Source organism: Schistocerca nitens, chromosome 5 (assembly GCF_023898315.1).
Source record: "Schistocerca nitens isolate TAMUIC-IGC-003100 chromosome 5, iqSchNite1.1, whole genome shotgun sequence".
In the NCBI taxonomy this organism is placed as follows: domain Eukaryota; kingdom Metazoa; phylum Arthropoda; class Insecta; order Orthoptera; family Acrididae; genus Schistocerca; species Schistocerca nitens.
The window spans coordinates 324,754,014-324,778,153 of NC_064618.1; the positions used below are offsets into that span (position 1 = coordinate 324,754,014).

The 24,140-nt window shown below is 39.6% G+C and overlaps 2 protein-coding genes across 4 annotated transcripts in view; one reads left to right on the plus strand and one right to left on the minus strand.

The window, feature by feature from the left end:
• Positions 1–22,554, plus strand: part of LOC126259413 (serine/threonine-protein kinase greatwall) — a 110,022-nt gene extending 87,468 nt beyond the window's left edge. For all 3 annotated transcript variants that reach the window (XM_049956191.1, XM_049956192.1, XM_049956193.1), the window contains exons 10-12: positions 6,461–6,574; positions 17,161–17,373; positions 22,210–22,554. In XM_049956191.1, the coding sequence (XP_049812148.1) occupies positions 6,461–6,574; positions 17,161–17,373; positions 22,210–22,256 (374 nt within the window). In that variant the 3' untranslated portion in view covers positions 22,257–22,554. The remainder of the gene's footprint in view (positions 1–6,460; positions 6,575–17,160; positions 17,374–22,209) is intronic.
• A 114-nt stretch (positions 22,555–22,668) lies between these two features.
• LOC126259753 (proclotting enzyme) overlaps positions 22,669–24,140 on the minus strand; it is a 161,243-nt gene continuing 159,771 nt past the window's right edge. Inside the window, exon 8 of the mRNA XM_049956744.1 lies at positions 22,669–23,629. Coding sequence (XP_049812701.1) covers positions 23,477–23,629 — 153 coding nt within the window. The 3' untranslated portion in view covers positions 22,669–23,476. The remainder of the gene's footprint in view (positions 23,630–24,140) is intronic.

Sequence of the window (24,140 nt, forward strand, 5' to 3'; positions counted from 1 at the left end):
GACTGTGCCTGAGGACCTTACTTGACTCTTCTTTTGCTACCCCATTGGTCAGCTGCTGAATGATCAATTGAGGAGAAATGAGTAATGAGTTTTTACTGTGATTTTGTATACAAATAATCAATTAAAAGGAACATAGTTGAACTCTTGTTTTGCTGAAAATATGCTGTCTGATCACAACTTCATGCTCCCTCTGCATCCTCTGCTCCTAAAACCAAACTGAGATTTATCCTTGAATAATGCCGTCTGAGGTATACTGTTTGAGTTATTGTGTTTTAAAGTAGCTTATAGCATATTCTGGTGGTAGAGATGGTCTTCCAATTGCATGTATATCTAAAACTTTTTACTGACTGGTCTCGCATTAAATATATTATTCTGTGTGGTTCAGTGCTGTGCTAATGTAAGTTGTAGCTTTGTCAGCTTGCTTGATTTAGCAATATGCTGAATACTTAAGGTACTAGACAAATACTGTATTTGAGAGGACTGTGGGTCTCTGTGCAGCCATTCTCTGTTAAGTTGATTGGGATGGGTCCACAGCCTTAATGTGATTATGGAACATGGTCATTTCCATTTATGGCTGTCAGAATTATTTTATTTATTGCTATTACAGTGTAGATAATAAATTACCTTCAGCCAGAGAACTCAAACACAAATGTAGTTAAACAGGTGCTCGACAGCAACACTATGTGTACTACTGGGTTGTGCTTTGGTGTAATTGGGAAGGAGAAGGGGCCACACATTAAGAGCTATGGTTACCTAAACAGGCAGACCTGTGAGGACAGCTGACATTATTGCATGTACAGTAGCTTTATTACCATCACTCATCGTAACAAAGCTACTGATAGGCGTGTGCAACTGTGGGTAATAGCTACTCTACAATATATGTAGTTGAGGCTAAAATAGCTGCTGATTTCACAATGTATATTTCTCAACTAAAAATACAAGTGGTATCAAGAAAGTAAGTTTTGCTGGACACTTGAGAGAAAGCACAAAAAGTAATGACAAAATACGCTTAGGAATAAAAGCTGACCTGGGATTCTGTTCCAAAATTGTTTCCATCCATGCTAAGACAGCTGGCTTTGTGAAACACAAAGTTGTTTGACCATGACAGAGCCGCCGTTTACGTGGCGAGAAACTCGAGTTCAAGCCATATTCAACAGATCACAATCTAAAACAATAAACTAGTAGCCAAGATGACAGGAATTCTTTTTATTCCATGATTACTGGTTTCGGCAAAACTAAAGCCGCCATCATCGGATCTTAGGACACATACAGGTTACAACATCAAGGCGAACAATGGTGATATTAATAGTTGCCTTTAACATGCAGGCCTTACAAAATTGTCGTAAGTAGCTCATAGGTGTCCAAGAGAGATGACATTATAAATGTTAAGTGTCTCCATCACATACAAGTGCAAGCTAGATACCTAGGTTCTGCTGATGTACCAGTGTTCTGCTGATGACTCGCAGTCTTTGGTCTGACCCACAACATTGTCTGTGTGCTTGTTCCAATTGAGGTTATTTGTAATTGTAATCCCTAAGTATTTATTTGAATGTACAGTCTTCATGTTTGTGTGACTTACCACGTAATCGAAATTTAGTGGATTTCTTTTAGTACTGATGTGAATAACTTCACGCTTTCCTTTATTCAGGGCCAATTGCCACTTTTCGCAGCACACAGATATCTTATCTAAATCATTTTGCAATTCATTTTGGTCATCTGATTATTTTACAAGGCAGTAAATGACAGCATCATCTGCAAATAATCTAAGAGGGCTACTCAGATTGTCTCCTTTGTTGTTAATAGAGATCAGGAACAATAGAGGGCCTATACCACTTCCTTGGAGAACGCTGGATATTTCTTCTGTTTTACTTGATGACTTTCCATCTGTTACTACGAACTGTGACCTTTCTGACAGGAGATCACGAATCCAGTCGCGTAACTGAGGTGATACTCCGTAGGCACACGATTTGGTTAGAAGACTCTTGTGAGAAACTGTGTTGAAAGCTTTCTGAAAATCTAAAAATATGATGTCAATTTGACATCCCCTGTCAATAGCACTCATTAGTTCATGAGTATATAGAGCTAGTTGTGTTCCGCAAGAACAATATTTTCTGAATCCGTGCTGACCGTGTGTCTGTAAATCGTTTTCTTCGAGGTACTTCATAATGTTGGGATACAGTATATATTCCAAAACCCTACTGCAAATCGACTTTAGTGATTTGGGCCTGTAATCCAGCTGATTACTCCTGTTACCTTTTGTGGGTGTTGGTGTGACTTGAGCAACTTTCCAGTCTTTAGATACGGAACTGTCTGTGAGCGAGCGGTTGTATATAATTGATAAGTATGGAGCTATTGCACCTGCATACTCTGAAAGGAACTTGACTGGTATACCATCTGGACCGGAAGCCTTGCCTTTATTAAGTGATTTAAGCTGCTTTGCGACACCGAGGATATGTACTTCTATGTTTCTCATCTTCACAGTTGTTCTTGATTGGAATTCGAGAATATTTACTTCGTCTTCTTTGGTGAAAGAGTTTTGGAAAACCATGTTTAATAACTCTGCTTTGGTGGCACTGTCATCAGGGACTTCACCGTTGTAATCGCGCAGTGAAGGTATGGATCGCCTCTTGCCACTGGTGTGCTTTACATATGACCAGAATCTCTTTGGGCTTTCTGCTAGATGCAGAGACAGAGTTTCGTTGTGGAAATTATTAAAAGCCTCTCACATTGAAGCACATGCTATATTTCGAACTTCTGCAAAACTTTGCAGTTTAGGGATCACACCTAAACTTGTCATGTGACTTATTTTAGGTTGTACTAGGCAATTTGTACAGATGTTAGCGTAGTGTTGTGTTGTGATCCAAAAAGTTAATCAGCTCTTCACCTAGTTTGTCCCTAAACACTGTACACAGGAGCTTCCAAGTGACCAGAACCATTCTGGCTTTGGTTGTCTGTGGCAACAGTGGATACTGAATCCCACTGAACCCATCATAATTTTGTGCTATAGTGATCAGGAAAGTTGGTGTAAATGCATAGGCAGAGTTGTCATGTAGAATCTTTGGCATTCATTCATTTTCTTTTTCCACAGTATGGAACAATTAATCTAGAACCCTCTACATTACTCCTCATGCCCATTTTTCCCTCCTGTGTTAAACTACTGTACCCATGTCTGTCCCATCTGCTCACTCCATTGTTACTGCATCCCACTGTGAATTGTCTGCACAGTTCTTGTATGCAACACTACTGTCTCTGTCCTGCTGATGGGTTCCACTGGAGTACAGGGCATAAACTGACGACTGAACTTGTTTTCTGAATACACTGACACTGTACTGCACTCTGCTGGGGAATTAAGGTTTTTAGTAAGTAAAATTACACGATTTTCTGGTGGTGCTAGTAGCAGTGTCCCATCTCTGATGTCCTTGACATCCACAGTGTGCTAAAACCTGATCTTCCTTTGTAGTAGCAGTATTGCCTTATGATAGACTGCAGTTGCAATGAAATACTTTGCATGGGGTAAGGTACTGTTGGAAGCATATGACACGATACTGAGAGGATTGAAATATTTTTGTATGTTAAATGATGCAACCGAAGGAAAAAAAAATTGAAAAAAAAATCTGGATTTTTGATCCCTTCTTTACTGCTAAAATTTACTCTCGTATATAAATACTGCACATTGAAAGTATATATAAAAATTTGAGTTTTTTTTCTTTTTTTCCTGTAATGTCTTCTTCAGCATACAATAGTCAACAAATTGTTTGATATTGTCCCTCATTTTATTCATCTTGTCACTCAAATACACACTTAAATAACTGTGCATACTTTTCTTGTGTTCCACATTTCTAATGTATTGAGAATAAGAACTGCGAAGTTGATTACCTTGTGATCTACGTCAGAGCTCTTTGAGCATTGAATAACCTTCAATATCTTTTCCTCTGTCATGATCAGCACTGTACACACATAAGCAACTGCATGAAACATCATCCATTTGGAACAGTTTTATTTTATTTCAGTTACGAGTAAACATTCTCAAACCATTTACTTTTGGTACTGAAATTTCAAGTTTTTGTGTAATGCTAATATCACAAAGGTGTAAAACACTTGTAGTATTTCGAGCCTGAAATACAAGCTTTATAGGTTTTACTTTAATGTCTGGGTATACCTGCCAGCTATCAACAATACTTACAGCTTTATGTTTTCTCTTAAAACTCACATATTAGGAATCCTATTAATGAACATAACGGCCGCCATAATACTTTTTTTGTTCATTGTGAAGACAAAAATAAGCTAATAAACCTGATCGATGATGTGACTGCCAAAAGACAGTACATTTATTCATCAGAGAAGTAAGATCTTACCATTTTAAACAATTTGTATTTCATTTCAAAATGGAAAAAAGTTACATAGTATTCAGTCAGGACTGGAGTGTTAAGTCATGTTAATAGAATTTTCAAGTTGAGCATTTTTGTGTTAAAAACAGCAATTTAATTGCTGTTAAGAAATACTTCAATTTCCACTACTGCTTGTGTTGAACTAACATCCTCATGTGATTGGTGCCTAGGATACTTTATGGAGTGTATTGGTACACAGAAAACACTTTCGGTAGAATGTGGTGTTATGCCAAGGCTTGTGATATTCACTGTAAATATTAACATCGTGTTACTGCGAGTTTTCCTTTGATCTTTTCATTCAGTGGACATGAGGCTGCAGGCTAGAACATTATGGTACGCGTAAATAAACTTCATGAATTTATGGAAGGTCCTGGGGAATACAAAAAATATATTCATGTGGTGTGTGTGTGTTTTTTTATTATTTTTTATTTTTATTCTATTTATTTATTTTTATTTTATTTATTTATTTTTATTTTATTTATTTATTTTATTTTATTTATTTATTTTTATTTTATTTATTTATTTTTATTAATCTAAAGAGCTTTCTTGAAATGTTAACTGTGGTTTGAATCTCACGTATGTGCCTGTTGATCACTCAATACCTCAAATGCAGAGTGAGTGGTTATCTTTTGTAACTTGTCCTGCTGTTTCTAAAAGTGTGTCATATAAGTTTAACACAGTAAATGGATAAACCTATAGAAATGTGCTCTGTAGCAAAGAGCAGTGAACAGCACAATGACAAGAATTCCTCCCCTCCCTCTCCCCTCTCTTTCTTTCTTTCTTTCTTTCTTTCTTTCTTTCTCTCCAATGGCAGGTGTGACTCCTTAAACAGGATGATGACTAATATCGTCCCTGCCTTTCCAAACCCAAGCTTGTGCTCCTACTCTAAGGACTTCGATGTCGGGAATATTTATGTCTACCTTGCTTTTTTGTAATATGCTCTATTTGGCAACTGTTGGGTATAACTTCAGTGGAGGTTGGCTTTATACGACTGCATCAGAAATCGTAGAATAAAAGGCTTCTTGTACTTGCAAGTTTTGTGTGCGTTTCTGGGGAATTATTATTATGTAAGTAATTTAGTAATGGAGACAACACACCAGATAAAAACATTAGTTGTCAACAGGCAGACAAAAAGAAAGGAAAAAGAAAAAGAAAAAAAAAAACTGAAACTTGTTTGTTTCGGACAAATCGTCTAACTGGGTGGATTACACACACATGCTGTCCCCTCCCCCCCCCCCCCCCCCTCCGGCCTACACCCCCCCCCCTCCACACACACACTATCCGTGCCACTACGTTGTATTGGCTGAACACATAGTGATGGCAGTTTTTCACGTGGGCTGGGACAAGGAATTGTGTCATCCGTAGTGGTTAGATGGAGAAAGGAGTCATGGGAGGAAGGGTTGGCGAAGGGTGACTGACAGCTCATAAGCAGGCAGCAGGTGTGCAGCAGAATAATGTGGGAGGGAGAGGAAGTGGGGTGTTTGTGATGGGAGTGCGACACACGGGCACTGGAACCAATAAGTTTGTGTAATGCACAATTATGACGACTTGGAGGTGTGGATTGGAAAGGGGGAGCCTGTTTGGTAGAGGTGTGGGTGTCGGGTGAGCAGAGATTGAGGCCAGGAGTAATATGGGAGTGAAGGATATGCTGCAAGGATAATTCCATCTATGTAGTTCAGAAAAGCTGGTGCTGTGGGGAAGGATTCAGATGGCATGGGTTGTGAAGCAACCATTCATCTCAAGCATATTATGCTTAGCAGCATGTTCTGTCACTAGGTGGTCAGCACCGCTTTTGACCACAGTTTGGCAGTGGCCATTCATTCCAGTGGATGGATGGTTAGTGATCTTTGCCACATACAGTGCTGTACAGAAATTGTGGCAAAGCTGGTGTATGACATGGCTGCTTTCACAGGTGTTTCTGCGTCTGACAGAAGACGATAAGCCTGTGACTCAAAGCCCTGGCAGTTAGCATGGTTCAGTTGCTCTAAGTGATGAGGGTGGGGCTTCTTTACAGCTGGTTCTTAAGAGTGTGCAATTATTGTAACACTGTTTTTTATCTGTCCGTTTTGCAGGTTCTGCTGTTGACTGGTGGTCATTGGGAGTCTGCCTTTTTGAGTTCATGACAGGAATACCTCCATTTAATGATGAAACTGCAGAAGCGGTATTTGATCACATATTGGCTAGAGGTTAGTAATCTAGTGAGAAAAATAGTTATACTTAATTGGTATTTTATATTGTCAGATTTGTGTTATTTTCAGTTGTATTATGTTTCACGTCAAAATTGGAATTTGACACTAATATTTCTTACCATTGTGGTAGTTTTACATCATTTAGATGAACTGCATAGTTTTTTTCTGCTTTATAGTTGCAAAGAAATGCATGTGGCAGTTTTGACGCTTCTTTACTGTTGAGCAGGCATGCTGGGGTATGGAGCATCCCACATTTAGTTTTTTGCTAGTGGTAACGCTGCTGTTTGTGAGGGATTAGTAGTCCACTAGCTATACCTCTATTGTTGTCTCAGTTGCTGGTTATTGTAGCTGATTTTACTGTTTCACTTTCTGTATGCCTGCATTTCCGATAATTTTTGGTTGAATGCTACTGGTGCATAAAGTACCTCCCACACCTGGTCCTGTAAGTAAATATATATTTGGCATGTACACCCAGACATGCATAGTTATTTGTACCAGACAAATAGTTTGCAAAACTGATTAGCTTGTTAGTTATTCAGGGAAATGATGCCTGAAGAAACAGACCGAATTCTCAGGAGTTGTCAGTTATGTTGGATGGGTCAGATCATGGACTGCACAGCTGTGGCATGGTGAATTGGACGAGGCAGCGGAAGTAATTCAAGAAAGTGAGCATGGCAGTGATTCTGAACATGACATCCTGTCTGTTACTGAAGTTGTCAGTTTTAATTAGAGTGAAAATGCAAATGTCGAGTTTATTATTGACAAGAGATAACATTACAAAGTGGAGACATGTGAACACTTCAACCAGAGTGAAGTTAGAAATAAGAATTTAGTGAATGTGCAGTGTTTTCTGGTGCTAGGAGCAGTGCAGAAGACCTCAGTAATGAATTTTCTACTTTCCATAAAATGATAGACAACACTATGACATAATATTGTCACTCATACAGATTCATATACGTGTAAAAAAATGTGAACCATTATAGTGCATTCGTGATAGAGATGCAAAGAAGATGTCACAAACCGAAAAACTTGCTTTACTGGGATGTTTGTATCTGACGGGAAAGAAGAAAGAACATCACACTAATTCACTCGAACTGTGGAACTCAGATGGAACAGGGAATGCAGGTTCTAAGAGCATGTATAAGTTAAAAAAGATTTTTGTTTGTACTCTAATGTATGTGATTTATTGATAAGGATGCATGAACTGAAAGAAGAAAAATAGAAGCCTAGATGATGATCATCCTTTCTTGCAGTTGTTAGATTTCAGTTGCAGAAATTGATACAACCCGGAGACCTTTGCAACTATTGACAAGAAATCGGAAGTCTTCTGAGGGCACTGCAATTTCATACAATATAATCCCAGTAAGCTTGCAAAATATGAAATCAGGATCTTTGCTATGTGCGACTCAAAAATATTTGTAGAGTAACTTGGGAATGTGTTGTGGAAAACAAGAGTCTGGCCCATATCAGACTGCAGACAAACCAAGTGACATAGTAATGTGCCTTATTCCTGACATTGAAGGTAGCAATAGGAAAAATCACATTTCATAATTGGTACACCAGTTACCCTTGGGCAACATATCTCCTAAAGAAGGAGCTCACTTGTATCGGCATACTGGAGGAGGACAAAAAAAGAAATAACAGTTGAATTTCAGGCAAGCAAAAATTTAAAAGTTATGTATTCGAGTTACAGATTTCAAAAAGGCATCACTCTCAAGAATACGTTCAAAAGAAAAACCAATCTGTGATATTGCTATCCATGGTGCAGGAACTACCAAAACTTGATGAAAGAACAAACAAGCCTGAAACAGTAATGGACTACAACATGAGAAAAGGGAGTGGTGATACCAAATGTCAGTTATGTAATGTGGATAATATCTTGTGCACAACTTGGTGATGGCCAATGAACATCTTTTACTTTTTCTTGAATGTAACAGAAACCAATGTACAAATCTGGTCTTCCTCAAATCAAAAAAAGCCCACGTTATACAAGAAGATTTTTTTTGAAGAATTTAGCTGTGGCATTGATTAAGCACCATCTAGCCAACAGATCCGGAATAATGTGTGTGCATGGTGAAATTTTGGCACTCTTCATTAAATATCGAGAAGCCTTGGTAAAGTAAGATAAAGAAAGATGTATGTCTGTCTGCTTCTCAAGGATCCACAAACAAAAAACATGGAAGGTATGTAACTTGAGGCTGAACTGAAGATATATTGACAACCATTATATGTAATATGTTCAAAAAGTTAGGTTGGAAGAAACATGAGACAACTGCTTACACTTGCAACAGTTGTAACAACTAAGCCCTTTGTAACGACTGTGGCTTACACTCACGAGGCCTAAAATGTAAGGGACCTGTTCTAAACTGAAAAATAAAGTAAGTAAACCTGAAGTGAAACCTTTTGTATTAACTTTTCATGAAACTACTTAAATTTTATCCTAAAAAGTGCAAATAATCAATCAGGTTTACAAAAAAACAGAATTAAATGCTCAGTAACAGTATTCACAAAAAACTTCTTTTTTGCTTCAGAGTTTGAGATCATGTTATGTAAATTATGTTCTAATTATAAAATACCCCAAGCACCTGCTCGACTAATGGAAATATGCCATGCCTGCTTGATGGTTAAGTGCTTTTAAATAAGTGTTGACAAATTCAGGAGATCACAGTCTGTTAAATGTTGCTAGAAGAGGAAAACATATTTCATGGAGCACCACTCTCACTCTTTCGCTGAGATCTTCCACCTTAGTACACTGAAAGGAGGTGTGACACATCAGACTTGTTGAATCCACTTTCTAACCTTTCCCCTCCCCTGCCCCCAATTCTTTTGTGAGTATGTGCATGGCAGCATGGGGTTCCAAGCCATTGCTGTACTTCTTTCTTTCCTGTCCTGCAATTTTGCTTACTAACTACGTCTTTCCTCAGTTATTTTCTAGGACAGATTTGCTGCTGAACCTACTTCACTCATTGTAGGACATCAGTTGTGGCTTTTCCCAGTTTGTCCCCTTTATTTTGCACCAAATATTTTGGTTAACTTTTGTTCAGCCCCCACATCTGAGTTTGACCTCCACCTTCAGCCAAGAAATTAACAGAATGTGCAAGCGTAGAGAGATATGTCACCCAATACCAGCATAGTAGCTAGTCCGAGTGGGGCTTTGTCAGGTAGCTGTGCTGTGGTAACCCCATGACTGCATATGGAATACACAATTCGTGCCCAACTTGTTACTTCCTCTCAAATGCAGAGGAGTGGGCATCTGTCTGTCTGGGGACACTGGTGCACACAATCTTCTGTCTTGCACTGCTTGCTCTGTTGTATTTCTCTGGGTCTCAAGTTAAGTGGGCATCCTGGAGAATGAACTGACCAACCTTGTGGTTAGAGAAGTGATTAGTAGCCCAGCATTTGCTTTGATGATCCCAGGTGCAGATCTGTGGGTGCAAATAATACCTCATCTCACTCAGAGATGGAACATTGTCCGATGAGCTAATGCGTGTTACGAGAGATTAGTGCTGCATGACATTCCCCTTTCCACTCATCCCAGTAGGAATACACCATCTTACGTCACTTTTGCATCAGTCATAACAAATTAACTCCTGATAAGAATTCCGGGTTGTATGACCATAGTCCACGAAACTTTTCCGTTCCTAACATATCGTCCGGAGCTGCACTGGACATTTTCGATGGTGCTCATGGTTCCTCCAAGTCTTACTGACTGGTGGGTCAGATGTCAAAGAGTGACATAAATACTATGGAAAATGTACATTAAAATATTTCAATTTTTGGTTCAATAATGCTCTTTACTTGTAACACTGACAACAATGTTTCCTTTGTCAGCAGGAAGAACCACTACCTCTTCATCTGTATTTAAATCATTGAGAGCCTTTGTCTCACATTCTGTTAAATTTCTTTCCAAAGGTCTACTACGTCACAGTACTGTGGTGGTTTCAATTCAAATTGCATGTGCAGTTTCTTTGAGAAGTGTTCGTGTACCTGCCATTAATAGAAGGTGAGAGAAATGCTCTCATTTTATGGAGCACCTTGAAGGGCTAACTTTGGCACCTGAAGGTATTCCTGTAAGTTTTGACATAATGTCTTTATTCACTATGATTCCAATTAACAAAGTTATGATTTATATAGTGGCTGTGTCGCCAGGGGATTTGACTGTTCCTTTTAGAAATTGCATTACATTTAGTTAGTTCCAGTGGAACAGTGAATTTTATGAGCAAGTTGATGGTGTCGCAATGGGTAACCCACTGGGTCCTGTGATATTGAAAATATTTGAACAATCAGCTCTAGAAAAATCAAATAAGAAACAGTATCAGTTTGTGGATGGTACTGTTGCAGTTTGGTCACATAGTAAAAAAGCTTTGGAAAAATTGTTTTGTCATCTAAATGATATAAATCAAAAAATCCAGTTGGCCATGGAAATGCAAAATGACAGCAGAATATCCTTCTTACAAGTTTTATTTCTGATACAGACTGATGGAAGGTTGAAACATAAAATTTTTTATGAAGCCACACATGTGGACAGATATTTGATTAAGAACTCCAACGATTATCCACAACAAAAGAGGGGTGTCATTAAAAATCTTGTCAATAGAGCCAGAAGAATTCCCACACCGGATCACCTGGTCACCAGATTAAAACATCTGAAGGAGAGTTCCAAGAAAAATTGCTAGTCAGGAAAAAGCAAATAGTGCTCTTAAGATCAAATTACAGTATGGCAAAAAACAACAATAAAACACAGCAATGGTAGGACACAGTTTGGTATCTCCCTTTTACTTAAAAAGTAAGTGATCAGATCAGAAAGAGTCTAGAAAGAGTCTACTGAAACATAATGTCAAATCAGTTTTTAGACTAGACTAGACCAACTAAGAAAATATGTCCAAAATTTCGATCTGTAAAGGATAAATGCACTCCTTTATCAACATGCATGATGTGTAAAATTCTGTGTACATTTGTTAAGGTTGGCATTGGAACTACGAGAGGTATGAATACACAGCTGAAGAAACATGTCTTTGCCAACTAGGGAAAAAATAAAAATTGGCTGTGGCAAAGCATGCTCTTCAGTCTGGAAATTATGAAGTTTTCTGAAACCAATATTTTGTCTTCAATTATGAACTATGGCTACATAGAGAAGCCATCTAAATATATAAACATGGGATAATCGTAACAGAAAAGAAGCCATGAGCTATGGACAGTGACTCTACAGAACAATAGAGAAGTTTTATCTTTGACAGAACAATTGATGGTTAAGTTTTACCTCTGAAAAGAATTACCTCTGCTGATCATGTCCCTTTTCCACACTATTTGTCAGACTCTGACGTCTGACCCATCAGTCAGTAAGACTCAGTGGTACCAGAAGCACCTCTGCAGATGTACAGTGCAGGTCTGGATGAAACGTTAGCAACAGAAAAGTTTCATGGGCCGTGGCCATACAACCCGGAAACTCTCCAGCAGCCAAAACAGAGTAACCCATACTTTTTCTTATGTAATGAGCTGTCCCCATGTTGTGGTTGTGTGGATCCTTACAGATATTAAATCTTATTGTGGCTGTTCTGTCTCCTGCCAAAGGCTCTGATGACCTTGCTGCTTAGTCACAAGCGATTCTGAGATAACAGGTATTAACCCATGCTGAAACATTCATTCACTCCTGGAAATTGAAATAAGAACACCGTGAATTCATTGTCCCAGGAAGGGGAAACTTTATTGACACATTCCTGGGGTCAGATACATCACATGATCACACTGACAGAACCACAGGCACATAGACACAGGCAACAGAGCATGCACAATGTCGGCACTAGTACAGTGTATATCCACCTTTCGCAGCAATGCAGGCTGCTATTCTCCCATGGAGACGATCGTAGAGATGCTGGATGTAGTCCTGTGGAACGGCTTGCCATGCCATTTCCACCTGGCACCTCAGTTGGACCAGCGTTTGTGCTGGACGTGCAGACCGCGTGAGACGACGTTTCATCCAGTCCCAAACATGCTCAATGGGGGACAGATCCGGAGATCTTGCTGGCCAGGGTAGTTGACTTACACCTTCTAGAGCACGTTGGGTGGCACGGGATACATGCGGACGTGCATTGTCCTGTTGGAACAGCAAGTTCCCTTGCCGGTCTAGGAATGGTAGAACGATGGGTTCGATGACGGTTTGGATGTACCGTGCATTATTCAGTGTCCCCTCGACGATCACCAGTGGTGTACGGCCAGTGTAGGAGATCGCTCCCCACACCATGATGCCGGGTGTTGGCCCTGTGTGCCTCGGTCGTATGCAGTCGTGATTGTGGCGCTCACCTGCACGGCGCCAAACACGCATACGACCATCATTGGCACCAAGGCAGAAGCGACTCTCATCGCTGAAGACGACATGTCTCCATTCGTCCGTCCATTCACGCCTGTCGCGACACCATTGGAGGCGGGCTGCACGATGTTGGGGCGTGAGCGGAAGACGGCCTAACAGTGTGCGGGACCGTAGCCCAGCTTCATGGAGACGGTTGCGAATGGTCCTCGCCGATACCCCAGGAGCAACAGTGTCCCTAATTTGCTGGGAAGTGGCGGTGCGGTCCCCTACGGCACTGCGTAGGATCCTACGGTCTTGGCGTGCATCCGTGCGTCGCTGCGGTCCGGTCCCAGGTCGACGGGCACGTGCACCTTCCGCCGACCACTGGCGACAACATCGATGTACTGTGGAGACCTCACGCCCCACGTGTTGAGCAATTCGGTGGTATGTCCACCCGGCCTCCCGCATGCCCACTATACGCCCTCGCTCAAAGTCCGTCAACTGCACATACGGTTCACGTCCACGCTGTCGCAGCATGCTACCAGTGTTAAAGACTGTGATGGAGCTCCATATGCCACGGCAAACTGGCTGACACTGACGGCGGCGGTGCACAAATGCTGTGCAGCTAGCGCCATTCGACGGCCAACACCGCGGTTCCTGGTGTGTCCGCTGTGCCGTGCGTGTGATCATTGCTTGTACAGCCCTCTCGCAGTGTCCGGAGCAAGTATGGTGGGTCTGACACACCGGTGTCAATGTGTTCTTTTTTCCATTTCCAGGAGTGTATTAGTACATGATGTAGCCTTCATGCGCAGCATTGCAGATGCTGTCTGTGGCATCTAGTCAGTCTTACAGATAGTGAATACTGTCCTGGGACATTTTTTGCCATATCTTCTCGACCTGTTCATGTAGTTCTGTAAGAGTTGTTGGTTGAAGGGTCACACAAGTCATTTCTTGTCCCACCATATCCCACATCTGCTTGATTGCAGACAAGTCTGGAGTTTGTGCTGGTCAAAGAAATTGCTGCAAGTCTTGCAGAGCATGTTGAATTTCATTTGGCAGTCTGTGGGTGAGCATTATCCTGTTCGTACAAATACATCACATTCCTGTTGCAAGAACAACAAAAAAAAAAAATGAATTTAACAACATTCTACATGTACTGAGTGCTGGTTAGCCCCCCTCCCCCCCCCCCTCCTCCCCTCCCACAGAAACATCAAAGGTGAACAAGACTTGTAGTTCATCACACCCCAGACCATAAGACCTTGGGTAGGACCAATGTGTCTTGGATGAATTCACTCTGAGACAATACTCGTTACATCTACATCATAAATGCAAACAATCATGACTTGGATACAGGCAGAATGTGCTTTCATCACTGAAGACCACAGTGCACCATTCCATCTTCCAAGTGGTCCTCTGATGGCACCAGTTGAGCCTTAAACGTTGATGCCGTTGTATGAATTGAAGATGGGCTAGAGGTGTGCATGCCCATAGTCCCTCTTCTAATTACTGGTGTGCAACAGTTCATGTTGATACATCTGGGTTCACAGGCCCTCTTCTCTGTGTTGTGGTAAGTGCACAATCTACCATTGCTGCCATTGAAATATGATGATCCTGGCGAGGATCTGTGCTATGTGGACTTCCAGCCTCATATAGAGTTGTGAGAATGTTCATGTGTCGACTAAGACCAGCATCGATGCACAACTGACACAGCATGTCCAACTTACATGGCAGTGCTCCGAAAGGACCATATCACTACATGGAAGGGGAAAATTTGACCCCTTTCAAACTTGCCCAGTTGGCTATAGGAAGCACAAGTGTGTTTCCATGGCGTGGTTAACTGCTTGCTTCACACATTCGCACCGCATTGAGCCTTCCAGCTGTGAGCATTCCCTATTAAAGGGTAGACTCAGAGGGTGCTCTGGTATCTATGCCACTATGCTCTCTATTGTCACACACTGTTGAAACCATTATCAGCACATCTACTACCCCCAAGTGGCATATGCCATCATTGGGTCAAAATCAATCTTGTATTTCCAAGTGCACTATTTTTGGCAGCGTATTTATAATCTCTTTACTGTAACTACTGATTTTGTGTGTGGGCCACTTCATATTTCATGTGTGAAGTTTTTGCTTGATTTGGCCACCAGAGGCCACCCGGCCTGCTAATACGACAGCAGTTGCATGCAGAACTAATGAATATGTAGGCCAGAGTGCAAGGCTCCTCCAGCCACTTGTGTAGTGTTAATTGTATTATACCTTGTCTTCGATGTGTGTATACTGTTTGAGCAATAAATTACTGTGTCCGTGGGTTAGAACACCCTTCTTTTGTTTAATTCTTTGTCTGCTTAATTTTGTTCATACTGTGGTAAGAATTTATGTTTTAAATGTTTGTATGACAGTTACCATCCAAAAAAATGTATGTCTTGCAACAAAAAATGCATTTTTCACACCATTGCACAGCACTATAAATAGATTTTTTGTCTTTTGTTTTTTTAACTGATAGCTTGGCATTTTGAAATGTGTGAATATTATGGTAGATAAATAAAAATAATTAAATTCACGTGCACAGAGATTCCAAGTGGAAAAAGAATGATAGGGAGAAGAAATTAGATCAATTGAAAAAGTTAATATGGTAATTAAAATGATGTGACATAGAAACAGGAATAAAAAATACCTTTAAACTAATTAATTGAATAAAAATAATGACCAAAGTCATTTGATAAGGATTTGAAAATAAATAATTTCAAAATATCTGACTAGATTTAAAATCGCAATCTTTCCCGTATAAGAACTGAAACTTAAACATTATGCTACAGAACCTGTCTGTACAATAGTCTCTTTTTTTAAAGCTGTAGAGCAACACATGAAATTCAATTTTTTCCCCCAATTACTCACAAACCAGGACCCACGAGGATGAATGGCTGCAGGATGCGAAACCTGGGACTTAAATCTACATCACCATATAGATGGTTTCAAAAATTCAACCCCATCACTGAGGGCCTCTCCTTGTAATTGAAATGTAAATGCGAAGAGTTCCACACTACATTGTTGTGATTGTATATTCATCTTTACTTTGGTGTATTGTCTCAGACTGTAATCTTTGCAAACTGATTAACAGAAGTAATTGTTTTCATGAAAATGCATACTTAGTTCTCCAGTACACGCTAATTTAACTATATATATTTTCAACTTTCTATTTGCATCCAAGGCAGAAAAGTGCAATGTTTCATTCATCTTAATAGTACCAAAGATGTTCCTTCTCATATAGACTCAGTGTTCCATGAAACATATGTCACATCACAAGTTCAAAATGACATTGTGTTACTCCATGTACTTTCTGCAGGTAATACAAATTAAAGATCTTTGAAATTTGTGTATTTATTTATTTTATAGAAAACTGTGGATGAATTGAGTTGACTTTCGTTGTAATTGCCCATCAGCTTCACCTCACTGTGTGGACTGGTATTCAGAAGTGTGATAGAGAAAGTACAATAAGTTATTGAGATGACTGCCACTATCTCTGAGATTGTCATGTAATGTTTTCTATGAAATTCTAGAAAATTGTCATTCTGCTTTGTCTACATTTAAATTGTAAATAATTACATTACATATTCCTTATAATTCCAGAAGTTGAGGTGTGAACATGGATTTCTGAAAGACCAAACATTTTTATTTAATTGGATAGATAAAAAATCTACTCACCAAGCGGCGGCAGAACACACACTAAAAGACAGTTGTAATTGCAAGCTTTTGAAGCCAGTGGCTCCTCCTTCAGACAGAAGGGTTGAAGGGGAAGGGGAAGGAAGAAGGGTGAAGGGAAAGGACTGGAGAGGTCTAGGAAAAGGGGTAGATTTTGGTAAAGTCACCCAGAACTGCAGGTCTGGGGCGACTTATCGTATGTGGTAAGACAGTATGGTGTCCTCCCTGATCTGCGGTTTTGGGTGACTTTCCCAAAATCTACTCCTTTTCGTAGACATCTCCAGTCCTTTTCCTTCACTCCTCTTCCTTCCCTTCAACCCCTCTGCTTGAAGATGGAGCCATTGGCTACAAAAGCTTGCCAATTACAACCGTATTTTATGTATGTGTTCTGCCGTTGCTTCGGGAGTATATTTTTTATCCATCCAATTAAATAATTTTTTCAGTAATTGATTGTTTTCATTGTTGTATTAGACCAAACATTTTGTAATACAACTGACGGGCATCTAGCTTCTTGCTTAGGAAGTCTTTTAAATAATTTGATATTGAGAATGTGTACAGTTTTTAAATTAAATGTGACTTGACGTGTAATATTTTTCAGAAATACCATGGCCTACAGGCAGTGAGGAACTATCACAATCAGCTCAAAGTGCCATTGATTCTTTGCTTACACTTGATCCTCTAAAAAGGCCAGGATCACTGGAAGTAAAAAGGATGCCACTTTTTAGTGGTATAGACTGGGAGCACTTGCGTGAGATAGAAGCACCTTTCATCCCAAAGCCAGATGGGAATACAGATACTTCTTACTTCAGTGGTGAGGAGGAGAAATCAGTTTTTCTTGTAGTTATGTCTTGCCCTTTCTTTCATTTTTTCATATGTTAGTATGATTTAAATACCAAGCATTGTTGAGGCTTTAATGTGGGATAGAATACAGAAGAAACAGTATGATAATATTTGCAATATACTTGGTGTTCATCTTGGTGATGCTAATGTGAGAAGAGAGTGCATATTTGTTGATTCATAACTATGACACAGTACTGAATTGAAACAGATAGTACTGTAAATGATAGCATTAAACTAAATTAGTACTGGTTTACTTTAAATGAGAAACAATTTAACAGAATCCTATTTGTATGCAATAATACCTTTTCACTGGCTCATGGCTTGGAACAAATTTGCATTATTTGAGGAATGACAGTGTTTCATACAACACAAAAAGCTTGGCACATTTGTTACTAATTTTTCTGAAACACTGCAGAATTGATGAGAATTATTTGCACTATGGGCTGTATAAAATAGTAGTGCTCAGTACTTGGTACCATTCTTTTCTTGCCATTTATGTTGATCACTTATCAGCCTTGTCTGATATGAGGTTTGTCTGGAAAGTAATTCCACTAATTCCATAAGAAGTAATTCATTGATTGAAATGGTGCAATACATAAAAGTTTTTCAAAAATGACACTCCTGCATCAATACATACCTGTCAATGATATTACAAGGTGTATACGACCCGGGACAACCGGGAGATCCGGGAAAGACCCGGGAATTTTTTCATCCGAGAGAAAACTGGGAAAAACCCGGGAATTTTTTAGAATTCCAGGAATTTTTCATTGCTTTAGTTTTCAGTTAATTTTTTGTAATTTTGACTGGTAAGAACCGATACTCTAACAAAGGATATTACTGTATCCCGCCACTGCAGAATAATACTGCAACAACATTACATGAACGAGAGAATAAAACTAAATTTGCAAAGGAAATGCACCATATAAAAAAAAAAAACAGAGCTCATACAAGTGTCTGCCAACAGCAAAATGTGTGAAAGACTATGTAATGCTTCGTAACACAAAATTACCTCCGATGTTCGTGACGTCACAACTGTTTACATTAGATCCATTTAAGCAGTTACGGGCGGGCTCATGCGCGTGCGCAGTTGAGTCGCGTACGAGTCGTACTTTCTCCCGCTTCTGTCTACAGAAATGTCGCTGCTGGCTGTGTAAGCAGCAAAACGTGGTATATGAACTGGGCGTAAATTTCGAGGGGGGGGGGGGGGGACTCATATTCTTAAGAAAGAAAACCTTGTCACAAAGCACCTAGCATCGAGCGCACTTTGGTCTATCGATTGTTCAAATGATTTTGAAGCGCATCCCTGTTGGTTTTTGAAAATTTTTGAACACATTCTAAGTTGATTTCTGAATGAATGATAAGTTGATTTTTGAATGCGTGCATAGTGTACGTGATGTCTCTGCCAGGGGAATCCTCGTCGCATCTAGAAACAAACTTTCCAGCAGACAAAAGGGGGCGGGGCTATACGAGTTCAGTGGAATAAAGCCGAACGGGTGAATGCCAACTGCTGTTTGTTTATGTGATTGATTGGGTATGCGAATGATCAGCGTTGTTTAAATTACTAGCAAAGTCCATAGATTCAGACTACGAGAGTGGAAATAAGCGACGAGCAGGAATAACTGGTAAGAAAGATTACGTATTATCTTCTCGGTGTATCCAAGAAAATGGAATTTTGAAAGAAAATTTTGGTCAGATCGCTAACCTAGAAAGGGCAAGTTGTATAGTCCCCGACTGTCTAACCAGAGAATAATCGCTGGATAACTAAACAGGTCTACTATTGCCCTGGTTTGAAATATCGTAGATCAGGGGCTGATATGCAGAGGAGTCTGAGTGTCGTAAGTTGTAGTGCGGGGGACTAGTCTCCACGTGATCCTTGTTTACATTTAGTTATTTTGCTGTTTGCTCTTCGTTTACTGCTCTCACATCAAGTGAAAACAAAGTGATTTCTGTGGCTGGGACCTATCAAGTGAATTAAAATACATTCACGTAATTACGGAAGACTAAAATGTGTTGTTAGTTTCAGATTTTATTTCCACCTTTCTGACAGTCAAGCATTAATCGCCTTGCAGAATAATGAAGTTACTTTTGTCGCTTTGCTGCAGAAATCCGGCTTTTGATCTATTTTTCTGCTGAGACAGCCAATTTATTTGAAACGAAGTGTTTACCACACTATTGGCTAGTTTCAACTGTTCGCTGCATTTCAAATGCACGTTTTCATCTTCTAGCACGTATAGCATTGTGCCATAATAAAGAACTCAACATGAGATAATACAGTACTGGTACTCCAAGAAAACTGACATCCCGAACACCACACTGAAGAGCTTAATATCAGGTCGAGGCCTACTTCGTTGGCAATCTGGTCATACGAATGTACACTGCAAGGCGAATTATTCGTTGCGGTATGGTTCACGAAATTCTGACCCTCTTGGAGTATCCTCTGATGTCTTGTTTCTTTTATGACATAATGTAAGATCTTTTAATGTTTCACACATACGGGCTTCCTATGTCATCGCAACTGCGCAAGCGCAGTGACGCCTCTTATCTGCCGGAACAAATCTATTTCTAACAGATCGCGGGAAAATATTGCGAATTGTGGTTTGAAAAGCGTTATTTTCAAAGTAAATTTCCTTTTACGCAAGATGAACTATGTGCGAGAATGTACGATGAATTTCTTAAATCACAGAGCGTTTGACACTCATTTAAAAATCAACTCTTTGATGACAATCCATTTGGAAGAATTTCCAGCCCAGAGGATCAGAGATTAATGACGGCATTAAACATTTTACTGGCACATTTGTGTGATGTATCTGAAAGTGTAAATCACGCAAAAAAGATCAACATCATATGTGGAAGCTTAGCTTCTCTTGCGGCTTACAAATCGTAGAGACCAATACCATATCTGAAAGCTTTTCTTTTCTTGCAGCAGCACTATTTATATTAACTTTTCCTATTTGTGTGTTCGCGCTACTTAACAATGATGTTGCTATTGGCTGACTACATCACGTGTCGTATGCTCTGAATATCCGCTGTCATTGGCTGGTGAGATCACGTGACATGAGCTATGACTGGCTTACAAAAGCGCATAGCAATCTCGATTTCAATCCATCGGAGAGTAACAAGCGGTGTTTGGTCGAATGTTGAATTTATACTTTCGTAATATGAAAATTTGCAGAGTACATGTTGCTGCACGTCAAAGAACTTTCCAAAACGTGTTTTTTTTTTTTTTTTCCTGCGAGTTTCGTTTTCTAACGTGCTGGGAAATCCTAAGCCGCTGTATAGAACCATAACCATTCAAATGATTCATACGTTTTACAGTTCTGAGGGAATGTATACTGCCACTTAACACGGAAAAAGTGTATTTTCACCCGGGAGAAAGTGTATCTTCACCCGGGAGATCCGGGAAAAATCCGGGATTTTTTTTTCCTTGTCCACGTATACACCCTGGATTACCAAGTGTTGTAGGTATCCTGCATGGTCTGGGTTGAAATGTCCTTTAGGGCACTCATAACAACTTTCACATAGTTGATAGTATCAAAATAGTGTTCTTTCAAGAGTGTCTTGAGCCAAGGAAGCAAAAAAAGTCTGCTGAGATAGGTTGGGACTGTAAGGGAGGTGGCAGCATTGCGGCACTGTTTTTGACCAGGTAATCCTTCACCAAGAAGGCCATGGAGCTGGACATATTGCCTTGGTGGAGCTTCCAGGAACTGGCAATGTGTGAGCTGAAAAGTATGACCCTTTTTCAACTCTTTAAACACTTTGTCCGCCTGTTTGGCAGGTACAAACTCATGGTGGACAATACCCCTAACATCAGAAAAGACTGTGAGCATTACCTTAACTTCCAGTCTGTTAATGCGTGCCCTCTTGAGACTCAATAAGTGCAAATTGTGCAACTCTGAGCTTTGACTCTGTCTCTTTGTCTTGGGCTCGCATTCGTAAATCCACGATTTATCTCTCATTATAGCATTGTCAAAAAAAAGTGGCATCATTTTTACAACATTTGCAGCAGTTCTTTACAAATGGGCTCCTAGTTGGATTTGGGGGTCATTCTCATAGATTTTCGGGACCAGTTTTGCACACACTTTCTTTATCTGCAGTTGTTCAATCACATGGTCTTCACTTTTCAGTGTTGAATGGCACCCAGAGCTAGTAAACTCATAGACATCACCCTGCCATTTTGATAGACATTCATATGCAGAAGCCTGCTCAATAATTGGAAAGTTTTGGCAGCTAACTTCCCACATTTCGTGCAGAATGTGATTGTATACCGTTGTCCAAGTGAATGTTGCATTGTGGCCTGAACTGGACACCCAAACAGAGTTGCACATATAGGGCACATCCTGACACTCAAAGAGCTCTGAAGAAACAGGTTTTTGTCACATTCAGAAGATAACAATCCAATCCCAAGTAGCCTGGTGAATGAATAACGTCGCAGTAGAACTGGTGACTTTATTTTCCATTCAAATGTTGTGTATAATTGAAAACTCAAAGCAGTGTATCAAGCTAATTAAAGTCTCAGGCATTGGAAATCAAAACTCGCTCGACAAATACAAAGTAGTTTTTATCCCCCACTCGATGTAAACAACAGATTGGATTAATCTCCCTCTCCAACCTCTCTTCCACCGATGTTTGAGAACAGTTTATTCTTTTACTTGGTGAATATTAATTTTGTAGACTGCTCTGCATTTCATATAAACTTATCCTTAATTTAGTTAATTTCTTTTTCTGTTTGTGGTTGTTAAAATATGTATACAAAACGTACTGTAGAACCCAGCCCACCTGCTAATACATCATATGATTTCTTTTTCAGCAAGGAATACACTTCTGCATCTGAACGTCTCAAATATTGACCAGTGAAGTTGCAGTTTTGATGGCTCGGCATATACGCGTTTCATCCAACAACAATCTTGTTGTGCCTGAATGCATTCTTTCTTCTTCTCTCCTAGTCATTTTAAATTTTATCTGCCAGAAGTATGTTGATGAAAAGTATTTATTTTATACAATTTTATATAGCACTGTATGTATATTTTTGTATAATTTTATGTGATGAAGCAGTATCTCTTAGAAGTTCCTTGTAAGCTTTATTGTGAAATAACATGGTAGCGGCTATTGATAGCAATACTTCTGAGAACTTAAAAACAATGTTATGTGTACAGTGTGGTAAATAAATTCTGCAACTAGACTTTTCAGTTTTTTTTTTTTTTTTTTTTTTTGTGGGACACTCACTCAAAAAAACTCCACAAATTTTTGAATAAATTAACTTTATTTTAAATAATCAGTTGTTTTGTAAAGTACAGTCATAATTCTTGTGTATGGTACCATTATTTAACATTGATGTTTTATACACTGTACAAAGCCTAATAGTCATTTATCATTTTGTACAGATTTTAGTAAGCTATTAAACATCTATGTTATAATATTCTTTTCGAGAACATGGAAAATAATGGCACAAATTTGCAGGAACTCTTCAATATTATGCGACACAGTGAACTATTTCCATCTACTTTTTATCATAAAGTGCCTGACTAGCTGCAAGAATAAAATGTGGATTTAAAAATTAAGTAATGCATAACTGAAGTGCTACAGTTTCACATCATAGTGGTCCTTTTTTGTTTTCCATGTACCAGAATGCATAAGAGTCAAATAAACATAGTGAATTAAGACTACTTAATTGTTTTCAAGGATGAAACATCTGAATAACATTGCACACAGTGCTGATGTCTTGTAAAAGGAACATCTCATTTGGAAACACCTACTGCAAACACGCGCAAAGAATTAACCATGCTACTTCAGTGAAAACTGACTTAAGTGTTTTTATAAAATGTCAGGCATTTGATCATAGTGTTAACAGTTGCGTGTTTCCAAAACTGGTACTGATGATAAAGTAGGATTGACCTGGTTCTTTCTGGTACATGTAGTTGTGTACTTATCATGTACTGCATAGTTACAGTGGTGAGGTTCGTAAATATAACTGTAAATCTTGAAGAGTTGAAGCACAGTTGTGTACTGTTTTTGTTGTAACTTATTGATACCATCACAAGATGGCAAGATGTGCCACCTCATTCTCATTTTCTGCATTACTTCAGATTCTTTGTAATCCATGGCATGAAATGAGTGACACGTGTATAAACCCCTGGATACTGGCCTTTGCCACAGCCAATTCCCCAACTGACAATTCCCACCTGTGTCCAGCGGCCGTTGTTAATCATGAGTGGGCCACCACTGTCACCCTGTAAAGAAAAACAAAAATGCTTTTAAGTAAGACCGAATAATGGTAAGAAAATCTGTTTTGGAATGCAGTTATTATAATGAAAAATTAGAGTAGAGGCTCTTAAATTAAATTGTGACTCGTTAATGGGTATTGTTTCTGAACTTGTATTCAGTATGTCAAACAATGGAAAATCCTCCCAACCTTGTACAAATACAAATCTCCCGTGCCTTATCCTTCCAGTCTCCCACCTCATCCCAAAGTCCCACCATCCGGCCACAGAGGAGCAGTTCCCTTGTAACTCAGTACCACCCAGGACTGCAGCAACTGAATTACATTCTCCGCCAGGGTTTTGAGTTCGTCTCATCATGCCGAGAAAAGCCTGCCCACTATCCTTCCTACCCCTCCCACAGTGGTATTCCGCCGTCCATCGAACCTACACAATATACTCGTCCATCCTTACACAGCCCTTGCTCCCAATCTCTTACCTCATGGCTCATCCCGTGTATAGACGTAGATGCAAGACCTGTCCC